General features: G+C 37.4%; 1 protein-coding gene across 1 annotated transcript; it reads right to left on the bottom strand.

Annotated features, from left to right (window-relative positions):
• Positions 1-860: 860 nt before the first annotated feature.
• CHORDC1 (cysteine and histidine rich domain containing 1) lies at positions 861-14034 on the bottom strand. Its single transcript, XM_032768728.1, has 7 exons — positions 13486-14034; positions 12074-12132; positions 10468-10538; positions 9880-9985; positions 6676-6795; positions 5926-5988; positions 861-5100 (listed from the first exon to the last, which is right to left on the bottom strand). The coding sequence occupies exons 1-7, from the start codon at positions 13610-13612 to the stop codon at positions 4948-4950; spliced, it is 699 nt and encodes a 232-aa protein (XP_032624619.1). The 5' UTR covers positions 13613-14034; the 3' UTR covers positions 861-4947.
• Between the last annotated feature and the right edge of the window lie 6 nt (positions 14035-14040).

Here is a 14040-nt window from a genome sequence, read left to right as displayed (position 1 = left end):
ATCTGTGTGCAAAGGTTGCCAATCCCTGGTTTAGGCTGTTTGTGTGGTATGTAGACAATTCTTAACCAGGCCTGAAGGCTGCACATGTGAAAATGCACGTCGCACCACAAATGTGGTTGCCGCCTAGTGGCCTAATAGTTGGAGGCAGGCCCATGCTATGTGGGCTGTTCTGTATGGTGGAGGTCAGTTTGACTAGGGTGAGGAATCTGATCGGTGGCAGTGAGATGCACTCTGATGAAGTCCAGTTTCTGCACGTCACTGTTGATTTTTGTACTTTGAGTTGTAGTTGCAACCATGAGAAGAGGGTAATTGTGTGTGTAGTGTCCATGACATCTGCCTGGGTGGGTGTTTTATAACAGGCTATCATCCAAATAGGGAAACACTGTCATTCCCTGTTTGTGGAGGTGTCTCACCACTACTGTGAGCATTTTGGAAAAAAAATCTGAGGTGCTGTCAAAAGGCCAAATGGTAGAATCTTGTACTGATAGTGTTCCAATCAGAGCCAGCATCATAGCAAGGGTACTTTCAGTCTGCTTGGAAAGAGCCCATATATTGATTCCTCATTGTCTACAACTCTAAAAAATTGGTGCTGGACTGAGAGACCACTTGCCTCAAGTTCCATCTAAACTCCCCATACTGAAAAGCTGGTAGCAGCAGTCAATTTGAAAAATACTGCTTACTTTGGTGGTTTAAGAAAAAAAATCAGGTAGAAAAACACTCCAACACAGGAGATAGTCTTCATACTGAAACACACTGTAGAAACAGAACTGAGTACCTAAGAAATGCTGTATTGTGACACTGTACAGCAGAGCCAAAGAAAGTTCTCCCTTGATACAGAAGTAACCAGAAACAGAAAAGTATAACCAGCCAATAGTAAGAATTTATTCAAAACTAGAGCATGATGACATGAGCATGCCAAGAAAAGGTTCACATAACCAAGCTACATGAATAGGACAAATCAGACACCCATGCAGAAGAAAACATGGACAAAATAGTAATGCACATGTTTTTTTGTAATGGCAAAATATTTACCACCCTAAAACAGTGTTCCAGACACCTAGAGTACTTCATTAAGGTAAAATAATTTTTCTGAATGTGGATAAGTGCAATTTGTGGTAGTAATATGGAAAATAAACAATGAATTTAACAGCTACAGTATTTATCAATTCTCATGCCATGTTTAAGACTATACAATAAATACGATATAGTTTTGTAAGAGTTCTGTGTAATATAAAAATATAAAACTAATTTCCACAGATTGTAGCAGGCAAACCAACATGTTAAAGGTAACAATGAAGCTATGAGACATGGCAATCTTGACTGCCAGGAATCATTCAGACCAAGCTGATTATGGTTTACTTTATGCAGATATTTACAATTTCATTATAATTTAATGATAAAAATATCTATTAGAAAATTCCTCTATAACCTCTTCTAAAAGCCTTTTTCCACCCCTTCTAAATACAGATTTCTGAAGTATCTAACAGTTTAGTGTAGTAATTATAACCTTGATTCACCTTCCCTTCCTATTTGCTGACAGAGTTCAGTGTCATACTAATAGAGTCCCCCTAAAAATGGTAACCATCAGATCAAAATCTTTTTATTTCTCGAAGACACAACCTATCTGCAGTATTGTAAAGATAGTTTCTGGACACTGGCAAGGTTTGTTCAAAATTTTCTAATTCTCAAAGATGATATAGCTCAATAGTATGCTGCTAGGTGAACACGCAGAGGAACAGAAAAAAAGCTATATTTTCAGATGTTGTAAACTGGTGTAATTCCATGGAAGTCAATGGATTTACGCCAATTTATGCCATCTGAGAATTTGGCCCATTTATTCTTAAAACCATTTTATGGCCAGTGCAAAGCTATGATTATATATAGAAGTCTTAATTTTAAGAGAAGAAACTGTTTGAACTTTCTTAAACAGAAATATTAAAAAAAAAAAACTAATTTATTCCTATTACACTGATGGGAAAGTTTTGATTTTGTCATTATCGAGCTCTGAAGTATCTATAATTTTCTCTTAAAGACATGGAACACAAGAAGTAATGCCTGACTGTCCTCTTAGTTGTGTTTCAGCATCTAATTATCAGGCTGAGTGCATAAGGGGAGCAGAGGTGGAATATTTACTAGCATTTCCCTCAAGCCATTAGCTATCACCAACTTATTCTGCATATTACCAGAACATAGTATAAACATGGTTGGGGTGAAGAGGATAATTGCTTAGACTCAAATTCTGCACTCCAATCAGTGGGAGTTTGGCTCAGTTCTGTCTTTTATTAGCTGACACAAGCTCCCTAAAATGGATTTTACATGATGCATCAACTAACGATACTGCAGTGAGCTGCAAAGATTTAAAAAAAAAAAAAAATCCCAGGTATTCAGTTCAAGATTTAGAAAATTAACAGTGTGTGTAAGACTATATTACAGATATACACAGATTGACTCGCCACTCAAAACCAGAATTTTATTTTTGTAGTTACACAGTGCTCGTCCCTGTTGTATCCAAGTTCAGAGTTCTGCTTGTGTCTTGAAGCAACTGCTATTCCTAACACATAAAGCAATGAAGATGGTAGAGTTGTAAAGGAATGGCTAGCATATTTGTATACTTGCCTCTATTGTTTGGGTCTCTGGAATACTCCCTCCAGTGAAGTAAGTAATGCCACAATATTAGACTTAGAAAAGCATGCACTTGTGTGTACACACAATGCCTGATGAGCTCTTATAAGTTTCCACATGCAAAGAATACAGATGTATTTTCATGTATATACTTTTGAAATCCTGGACCCTACTACTTTAAGGCATTTTACATGGTATTACATTAACTTTTTATCTGTGCCTTGTTTTAACTGTATAGTTTTGTGTAGCACCTAGAGCTGGAGTTTTCAAAGTTGAGCAACTAACTTTATCAGTCCCTTTGAAAGTCCCAACCTCAAACACTAAATCAGTTTCTCTGTAAATATATATGCATTATTCTATATTTCCTACCCATTTTTCAGTATTAGTTATGTCTAAGTATTGCTGTAGACAGAACCCTGAACTCAAGTCTACACAGGTAAAAGACCCTAAAGATTAGTTAAACTACCTTTCTTCTTAAGCTTTCAAAGATGTTTCTCATATTCACTGTTATATACATATACCCACTACAAATTTCCATCTTGCCAACTATAAAAATTCTTTTGGCTTCCCATTCCAGGTCTGTCAGGATGGAAAAATGACTATGCATCAAGATATCACAAGCATTGTGAATTGCTTATGTCCCTGCATAAGAGAGGGTATGTCTATCCTGGAGCTGGAAGGTCTAGTTTCTAGCTTGAGTTGACACACCCACATGAAGTGTAGTTGTGGGATCAGGAGAGACTAGCCACACCAAGTACAATCCTGTCCAAGACCCTTGGTACATTATCTTCCAACTCCAGTGTATAGACCGAGTCTATAAAGTGGACTGGGGCTTTAAAGTCTTCTATGGTAAGTTTTAGTTAGATAGAAACTGACCTATAAACACAGTGATATGAATAGTGATCTACATAGCTAGAGAGGAGGTTTTTTTTGGTTTTGTTTTGTTTTTTAATTACAGCCCCAAACTTACTTTTATAGATGCAATTTCAGCATCAGCTATGGCCTAGAGCTCAGTCACATATTTTCACAATATCCCAGGATTTTGGCAGCAAGGTCTCTACCTTTGAACTGAAAACAAAAATATACTGTTAGTTTTCTTCTGGAAGTACTAACCAAAAGAATTTAAAATAAAAACATTTAAATAACCATCTATTTTTTTTTTAAATAAGGATAATCCAGTTGTGTTTACATGAAACTGGGTATATCATTATGAGGCTTGTTACTTTTTAGTTTTTCTTTTAAAACTTTTCCTTTAGTGAATTTAATACTGAGAGAAAGACAATAACCCTCAATAGCTAGATTTAGGCATACTGCATGGAAACATTAATCATCCTTACACAGATCAGTCAACACATCAAATACTATCCACACTATGCTCTCCTGCATCAAGATTTACCCTCTTTGAGACAGATGAACAACTGTGAGCATTTTTAGGTGGTAGCTAACAAATGTTAGAGATCTTGGAAAATTCCTTACATTAACTGGCTTAGTGGTTTTGAGATGGTCTCTAATGTGCAGGTTTCCAGAGCTGGGAGGCTAAGCTATCAAACCCACTACCTTGCTCCATTTCCTTTTGTTTTAGAATTATTTAAAATTTAGAAATCAAAATGGGGGTGGTAGCGGGGGAAAATTTTCATGAACTCCTCCCCTCCTTGGCTCCAGTTATAACAGAATTTTTGAGCAAGTCTTCTAAGGTTGCACTTTTACTGGTAACAGTACTAGTGTTGATAGTGCACCAGTGCTTTTACCAAGTGTAATCTAAAACTGCTCAGAGCAGGTCCAGACAACAAGATGGTGAAAAAGCTAGTAACTACCTGAGCCCTTCAAAAACTAGTGACCTCACCACTGCAGAAGTGGAATAGGCAGCCATTATTGTTACTTTCACAAGACAAAAGGAAAGAATCTGAGCAGCATCTACTTTCTTTCTGGATTTATTACTGATATTTGAATATCAAATTTGTTTATTTTAGACCACAGGAATCATGCTAATCATTCCACAGACTCATAACTTGTATCCTTATTACAGTAAGATAGATAGCAAACCGTATGTAGTCTCACATTGATTACTCCGGTAGCTCCAGTCCAAATACGGCGCTTGAAATGTTAATGCACAGTGTGGACTAAGCTCCAATAAATTTACAATACATCTTGCATGCCAGATCAGGGAAAGCACTAGATTTTTACATAATGGAGTGCTTTCCCTGATCTGGAATGCAAGATGTATTGTAAAAAGTGATCTTATATAAAATAGTCTTAAAAGGAAATGCATTACAGTAGCAAGTCACCACTTTCACAATCAGGAAACAGTCGGTATATCTTTAGGATTTATTCTTGATCTGTAATATCTTCATTTTGTTTTTGCTGTGTTTCAGGTATTGGTAGTTCAAGGCTTGCCCATAACATGGGCTCTGCTTTCCTCATAGTGAGCTCAATCTTCGTAGCTGTCATGTTTACATAACTCCTCTTCACATCAATTACCTGGAACAGAACAAGTATCTTTCACTTAAATTTAGGAATAAGGCTGCTGGAAATATGTAAACAATTACTACATGCTCAGCATGCATTATGGGAGTTTTGTAGTCTCCAAATGTTTGGCTCTGGCAACAGTATAGGATGGAATTTACGTAGGACTGTTCCACTCCCAAATATTTGCAAAATTAAAAAAATGGAGTAAATCTATAAAACACAGTTGCCCCCGAGGCCCCCAGGAAGCGGTCCACTGGAGGGAGAGATCAGCTTTTAAAGTGCAGTTGCCTCTGGGTTCCGGGGAAAGTTGCGCAGCCTCAGCCCTTTCCTACACTAAGCCAGGATAATCAATTATTTTTTCTCAAGGTCCAAATTTCTTGGTCAAGGTATAGCCAAAGTTCAAACTCCAATAATGATAATATTTTCTCTCTCTTTTTTTTTTTTTTTAAAGCAAACCATTCAAAAGGATCTGGAAGTCCAGATCTGACCTGTCGCCCATCTATTAAGTATCCCTCCTCTTAGCTGTGAAGAGAGAAACTGGCATGCATATGAATGTAGAATATGCATGCTACTGTATGCACGCACAAGTTTGGCATATGCAATTATATGCAACTATACTTGGAAAGGTCTGGTCCTAGACATTTTCTGCAATACTCATATTGCAATTATGCTTAGACTGGTAAATCCTGCACAAATGAACTTCTTTTGTTAATCCAGACCTGTAGAAGTGTGGTAGTTTTAGAAAAAATAAAACTACTCTATTCTGAGAAAAGCTTTGGCTGAGGGTGAAACTGAATAAAAAAGTCTTAACAAAACATTCAAGGTTATTATACTTACTCCCCACAATTTCACATTGCGATCAAATTCTTTATCTCCTTCAAAAATAATATGGATATTTAGCTAAATGAGAAAAAATACAGAAGAGATTTATTAATGTCAAGTGACTAAAATGTAAAATAAAAAGTATGAGATTAGGACCCTAACCCTACATCACTGAAGTCACCAGGACTCCACACAAACAGAGGTCTGTGCAAATGGATCCTGATGGAGGATCAGGGCCATGTGTGGCAACATGTACCTGTAGAAGAAGGTATCAGTGACGATGCCGGTATTAGGCAATACAATTTTCCAAAATGTGTATTTATGGAATCACAAATTAGAATATTTCATTGTAAAAATCTGTGCCATAGCGCAGTATCTGTGAAGCTACATATCATAAGAGAGAGTCTGCTTACTTTTAAAAACCTAGAATAAAAATTTAGAAAATATTTGGTAATAAAATTATGTAAACTTTTAAAACAAGTTTTGTAAAGATTTAAATTTAAGAAGTTTGTCTAAAGGAACAAGAAGGCACAAAATGCTTAGGAACCTGCAAGTCTACCAAGACTGAAACTGTCAAAAAGAATTGTCTCCCACAGAAGACTATTGTTACAGCATTTTACTTGTGTTTCCTCAAAAGTGCAAAAAGATTGTGTTTTAATATTTATGCACAAGAGTACATCCAAGCGATTTATATTTTGCTATATTTAAACATCAAGTTTAGAGAAAACAGGAAATATTTATTTAAAATAAAACAAACACACTCACCATTGTGCTATTTGCTTCGACATGGCTAAGTTCAGGAAGTGAATTTTTCGCATATATTGAAATAGTCACTTCACCTCCAGTTTGATGCCAATCATGCCTACATGGAACTACTTTTTTCCCCTACAAAACAAAGGTGTATTTTGGAAAAGGACTGTATTGGAACTCTACATTCAGGATACATTTTTAAAAATTGCTCTGAAAATTGTCATGTAGGACAACATTTTAATGGAGAATAAATATAACTAGTACAGGATTAAATTCTGCATTTAGATGTGTGTGCAGGAACCCTACTAATGTTAAGGAAAAATTCCATAATGGTAAGTGTTTGAGGGCCCTCTCCCATCCTACAGATCAAGATTCCATACAGAAAGGATTACAGATTTACCTTCTAGGCAAAAGTAAAAACATCTCAGTGCAGAAAGATGCCAGTAAAAACATCTCAGTGCAGAAACATCTCTCTCTTTAGCAAGGAGTCACTTCTTAACTCCATCATTTGACAAGCAAACCCAAAACTTAATAATATTAGAGATATAAAGATATATATACAAAAGCAAGGATAATAGAATAGAGGCAGAAGGTATGACAGATGAAGGAAAACTATCCTAGTATATAGCTTTTCCTTGTCAAGAATCTCCATCCTATAACATTAGGGAGGCATCCCATCCAGCAAAACAGAAGTGACATGAATTAAAACAGGGGTAGGCAACCTGCAGCACGCGAGCTGATTTTTAGCGGCACTCTCAGTGCCTGGGTCCTGGCCACCCATCCAGGTGGCTCTGCATTTTAATTTAATTTTAGATGAAGCTTCTTAAACATTTTAAAAACCTTATTTACCTTACATACAATACTTTAGTTATATATTATAGAAAGAGACTTTCTAAACATTAAAATGTATTACTGGCACATGAAACCTTAAATTAGAGTGAATAAATGAAGACTCGGCACACCACTTCTGAAAGGCTGCTGACCCCTGAATTAAAACTTTCTTATAGCTTACAAACTTGAACCTTTTATAGCCCCACCCTCTAGGTTAGAGCCGTACAGTCAGGGCAAAGAGACACAAGAGCATTCCAATGGGCACTACTACTAGAAAGCTCCACCAGTTCCAGCTATACTATTGGCATATCTCCTAGACTGGGAATTTGCAGAGGCCAGCTGAAGGGTAATTTTTCATACCATCTATGAAGTACCAATTGTGCAAGATCAGATGCTCAGATTCATACCCTTTCTAATGCTTGAAGGAAGTATAGTGGGAATGAGAAAAATCTCTCAGTAATTGACTGGGCAGCCTGTTGTCTAAACTTGAACTGGGCAGTAAAAGGGCACTGGAGAGAGGGCTTCACATTACTGCCGCAACAAATATGTCACAGAACACTCCACAGTGGCCTCCAGTGTGAAGAGTACAGAGAATGGGACAAGGGAAGAAAGGAGGAAAGCCACACACTAAAAAAAGGAATATCCAGGAAGGAGGAAAGACTAAATCCATTCAATGGCATGACAGAAAAAACAAAAACAAAAAATCTCTGGGCTCCCTGAATTTGGTACTTTCTGTTCTAGACAAGACTCCCAACTCCTTTGCTAAAGAAATAAAAACAGAGTTACCCAGGGAGATATGGAATGTGGAAAGAGGTACCATGTGGGAAACAAACCAAGGTTTTCCCAGGGGCCCGTCTTTCTTGTTTTGTGGGAGAGTGAAGTTAAAGAAGAGAAAGAGGATGCTAGAGTCCCAGGTAATGGTACTCAAACTTTGCTGGAAGAACGAGGAAAGAAATTTGAGCACACTACTGCAGACCATTGGATCGCAACCTAGCTACCTTGAACTAGAGCATCTAGTACAGCTAATATACTGTGGTTGGCCCGGTGAGGCAGTTGCTAGGCCGTATGAAAGCATTAGTGACAGGATTTCAGCCACCTTCCCACAACAGAGACCAGCCAGCTGGGAATACAGACTACCGTGAAACACATGATTTTGCTACTAGCCTCACTGGGCTAGGAGCCAACTATTTTACTGCAAAGTTGCTACAACTAAAAAACGAGGTTTAACTTCTTCCTTTTAAAGGGATTCCTCCACCCTCCTTGCACACGCACTCAAGTCCTTTTATCCTCATTTTTCTACTTCCAAGAAAAATTAAGGAATACAGCTACAATCAGGAAGTGACAGAGAACTGACAAAAATTCTGTGTTTTCAAGAGATTAAACGGGCTTGGGGAGAAACATGTGACTAAGGGAAGAGATAGCACCTAGGTACACCTCTTTTCTTCCTTTTAACAATGCTACATTTGCTGTATGGATCTCATTTTGCAGGTCAGGAGCAGAGAAGATATTGAGAATGGAGTTGGGTATAAACATCTAAGAGCAGAACATGACTGGATAGTATTTCTATATTTGAAAGTGCTCGGCTACATTGTTTCAGTGTAACACCACTCTAGTTTTGTAGCATCCTCACACAACTTCTTCATATATTACCATAAGTAAAACAAAGGAAAATACAAGTCTATACTAACCTGTCTGGTTTATTCCCAGCTCTGCTATGGAACAGCTATAAGCAAAAAGAACATTCTGTGTCCTATCATACAAATAATCAAATCAAGCAATGCACTATGCTTTAGAACAAAGAAAAACCCAGTGTAAGAATGGTGTTTGGAGAGGATAGAAAAGTAATATTCCCACCAGTCTCAGCCCTAGAACACTCACTATTTCTGTGTCTTCTCCAGTGTGAATGAGATTTTGGCAGGCAAGATTATTTTAGTCTATTTAAATGTATTCTAGTCCTAGTTTTAGGAAGATGTTTTTCTGTGCAAATTTTTGGGGCTCTTTGTTAGCATATGTGTAACATTTATAAGTGCTGGGTTGCAAAGTCTATCACCTAAAAAGCCTTACAGAATTGTTTAGAAATGTGAAAATATGACAATGCATACAAACAGTGGGTTTATTTTATTTTATGTTATTTCACAATATAGTCTTCAATAAAAGGTGTGGTTGTATACAGATAGGTACAGTATTTTACTCAGATTAGTTGTGGCTCCATTATTAATCTCATTAAATGCTCCCAACACTCATCAACACATATTAGAGAAAATTGTATAATTCTGGAGGTAGGAGAATTATTAGTCTTTGTTTAACTAAAGCTTGAATTCAGCCCAACACCATACTTACTGGGAAGTTAAGTAACCAATTGCCAATGGCAAAGTTAGTACTACTTACAGCATCCTTTTTAGTCCACACATGTGTTCCCGTTGTACAGCCTTCTTGAGATAAGAATGTATTAAAATCAGAAGTTTTTCTCTTACAACAGCTCCAATACTTCATCCTTTGAAGGAATTTCAAAAGACAATAATTTAACAAGCCATAATTGAGGCTAAAATTATGTCACAGAGGTCATGGAAGTCACAGAATACATGATTTCCAGAGACTTCTTACATTTTCTGCTTCAGCTCCCAGCCATCACAGAAGAACCCTGGAGCTCACAGGCAGCAGGTGGACCCCAGAGATCCCTATTTTGTCAGGATTTTTTTTTTTTTAGTAAAAGTCAGGGACAGGTCACGGGCTTACATTTTTTCTTCTTTATTGCCTGTGACCCGTCCCTGACTTTCACTAAAAATAACCACAACAAAAATCTTAACTTCAGCCATAATACATACACAAGTCAAATATTTAGGAACATTGAGCACTATTAAGAGTTTTAACAGTGTAAACACCTTTCCTTTTAAAAATAACCAACTGCATATGTATTTAGAAAGAGTGCTTATGAGAATTTATGGAAGCAAATTCTATTAATTGCATAATACTAACCCTTCGTGGAATATAGGTACTCCAGAATGGTATATACATATTTCTTCTGTGCTCTGTGGTCCTTGAAATGTCTGGTGAAACACAACATTTTTTTTAAAAATGGATTTCTCTCTTTTCAGGAAGTACAAAATAACAAAACTATTAGAACAGAACAATTAGCAAAACTGATTGCTAACACTGACCAATACATTTGAAACAAACCAAAAAAGGGCTCTTTCTTCCTCTATGCTGCAATATAAACTCAAAGAGACACATTCATTCAATCTTCACAAAAAGTGCCTCCCCCCATCCACTTTAAAAGTATCCTTTATATTGACTCTGTGAGATATTGGGATACTATCGGTATTAGTACTCAAAGGCTAGTTTAACCTCTTCTTAAAGAGAAGTCCAGAACTATTGAACTCTGTTTTCACATTTTTCACAAGTGAACCAAGTGTGCACATGTACACACACACACACACACACACAGGTGAAGTAGTAATATATATGGAGTATTATTTAAAAAACTGCAAGTTTAAATTGAGGTCCTTCACTCAGTAAAATGTCACCATTATGAAGTATCATAAAAGGAAGCGGCCCAATGTACTGCCAGGTGTTTAGCAACACAAGGATCTATTAATTGTAGTATCAGTCCCTCACAATGCAATTGACAGGACCACTGCAGTCCACAGAGAGGGTCACAACCTCATGTGCAAACACTACCCTCACCAGGAGAGCCTCATTGATAAAGAACGAAGAAGCCTTCAGACCCTGTGGTTGTTACAGATTTTTAGTTTGCATCCCTCCTGTTCAATGGAAGGTTGTCCAGGGAAAAGTGAGGGCACATCTACACTGCAATTAAAGACACCTGCAGCTGGCCCATGCCAGCTGAATTGGCCTCATGGAATTCAGGGGAAGGGGCTGTTTAATTACGGTGTAGACATTCTTTCTCAGACTGCATTCTGAACTCTGGGACCTCACAGGGTCCTAGAGGTTGGGTTCCAGACCAAGCCCAAATGTCTTTATTGTAGTTAAACTGCCCCTAAACCTGAGTCCAAGTCAGTTGGCATAGGCCAGATGCAGGTTTCTAATTGCAGTGTAGATACATCCTGAGACAATTTAGGTGGTACTGGAAGAACGGTTTTATGGTTGAAGTGTAAAATGTGGTTGCTTCCTTACTCAGTGTTCTGAGGTAGGTAGCAAAGATTGTTTGATTAGCAGGTACTGCATAGACTGCAGGAGAACTTCACCAGTTGCCAGAAGAAATTCGAAATATTTATCAATAAAGCCTTTCATTGTTTGGTATCACCTCACTCAACCTAATTTTTAAACTGCTGGACTAAAGTATCAGAGACGCTCAGACTGACAAACTCCTATGTTTTTAATTTGGGGCCCAGAAATCTCAGTGATGGGCCTCAACTGTTGGGATTACTAACTCATTGGTCCAAAAGAACCTACATTTTGACCTTTTGAATACGTTGAAAGGTGTATCTATTTATTAAGACTTGTGGACCTTGTTTGGACTCTGAATTACTTTGTAATGCGTTTTAAAATACTGACTTGTTCATGTTCTTAGGATTCTATAGGTAGACTGTAAACAGAAGGAATAAAACAAACAGTTATTTACCTTCAAACAGCCTCCATTTTTACAAGACGTCCCAACTTTGATCTCATCACTGTCTTCTTCTGTAAAATTAAGGCATAAAGATATCCTTACCATAAATATAAAAATGTCATTTTATAAATATCAAATAATTAATTTACTTCAGGTCTAGATTCTGACAGATCCTTCCATACATCCATAGGTGGTAGGTGAAAGAGTACAAATAGCATCCCTCACTTTCTGCACACTACACAAAGGCCTGTCAGAATTACATACAGAAACTACTTCCTATACGTTCCCTAATGCGATCAGCGATCAGACAGGACCATGACCCCAATACACTTCTATATCTGCACACTGAGCTGGTGTGCTGAGGGAAGCATTGTGCACCACATAAGGGAGCACAGAAGAGGATGCACTTGCCTTGCATGCTGGAATGTTCAGGGAGGAATTACACAAGCAGTTCTGGAGGTTATTGGGAGCTGATGACTGCTCAATACTTTCGGTGCGGGAAAACAAAAACCTCCCACAGGCAGGTGCCTTAATACGAACTCCTCTTTCTGAAAACTGTTACTGTTTTATATAGAGTGCTACCATATTAGAAATACAATTACTTCATACAGGGCTATCTCAGAGTTTAAAACTCTCCAGTTTTTAAATTAATAGTTTTTGTTGAAAAATTAAAGGACTTTCTTCTTTACATTATATATTGCATACATCCACTTTGGAGTTATTATGCAATGATTTAATTGTGATAGATTTTTAAAACAGCCAAGATAGCAGTCCTAGGAGATGTTATCTTGACAACTAGAACCTCTATGAATATTTTTTTTTCTTTGGAAAGCCAGGGACATTTCCCTTGGAAAGAGGGCTTTAGTTCTGGTGTAAACAATATGGGAACATCTACGAAGAGACCATACAAATGTAATTCCTAGATTCCAAGGCCAAAAATGAGCATTGTGACCACCTAATCTGAACTCCCCTATAACATAGAGCCATAGAACTCCCCCAAAACAACTCCTAGAAAATATCATTTAGAAAAAGACATCCAATCTTGATTATCTGGGTCTATCTATTTTCAATTACCTGAAATGTCTATTGTTCCGAGTGAAAACAGTTTTTCCATTGAAACTGTTTGGAAAAATATGCCAGGGATAACAAATACCTAACTTCCTGAAGTAAGAAGTAAGGCGTATGCAATACACACCATTGACGGTTTGAATAAACTGCTTAGGGAAACATGTTTCTCTCCTGGTGTCAGTTTCAATTTAATTGCTGCCTTCTGTGGAACTAATGTGCTGGAATATGTGGTTCTTGAATACCTTTGTAAAGTCATTAATTCTGAAACACTGGCACGTGAGACATTCTACCATTTATCTAAGGATATGGCAAGAAGTGTGTCTTTGGCATCCCATTTTGTTGTTACAGATTCTTACCTTTTTTTTCTTCTTCATTCTCTGATGACAGTTTCAGTTTATCTAGTGCTTGTTTCAGGGAAGCTGATACTTTCAGCTGTAAGCTTGTCATTGGCTCATCTGGGCTAAAATATTTAAATATAGTCATGTTATCTTGGTCAAAATAAATTAAGTAATATGACAAGGGATACCTTTCAAACCTCTGCTGTGACAAGATTACTCTTCACCATCACTCTGACATGACACAGAAAAAAAAAGCCATCTCAATCAGCCACTACAAAATACCTAGAGAATGAAGTCTCGTTATGAAATTGTACAATTGATGATGGCAAGCTGGCTGAGTCTTAATTCAGTCAAGCTCAAATTGATGTCAGTGGGTTGGGAAAAATCAACTAGAAGAGTTGTCAAAGGCAATATCTGTACTCTAGGTTGAGAGACTTCAGCTGCTACACGTGACTCAGATTCCCATTCCTGGTGTTTTATTAGAGCCAGGGCTACACTCAGAAGATCACATAGCAGCTATACCCTAAAAGATGTTTTCAGAACACTGCCACAAAGATCATTTACCTAGCCCAT

This window comes from Chelonoidis abingdonii, chromosome 1, assembly GCF_003597395.2.
Source record: "Chelonoidis abingdonii isolate Lonesome George chromosome 1, CheloAbing_2.0, whole genome shotgun sequence".
Lineage (NCBI taxonomy): Eukaryota > Metazoa > Chordata > Testudines > Testudinidae > Chelonoidis > Chelonoidis abingdonii.
Note: the sequence above shows the minus strand (reverse complement) of the source record. Positions and strands in the feature narration are given on the sequence as shown.

Excerpts from the sequence above, each read along its gene's own strand:
- CHORDC1 (XM_032768728.1), bottom strand. The coding sequence starts at position 13,612 with ATGACTATATTTAAATATTTTAGCCCAGATGAGCCAATGACAAGCTTA. Across the intron at positions 12,133-13,485 it reads GAATGAAGAAGAAAAAAAAG|AAGAAGACAGTGATGAGATC; the intron begins GTAAGAATCTGT and ends TTAATTTTACAG. Across the intron at positions 6,796-9,879 it reads TGTGGACTAAAAAGGATGCT|GGGAAAAAAGTAGTTCCATG; the intron begins GTAAGTAGTACT and ends TTTGTTTTGTAG.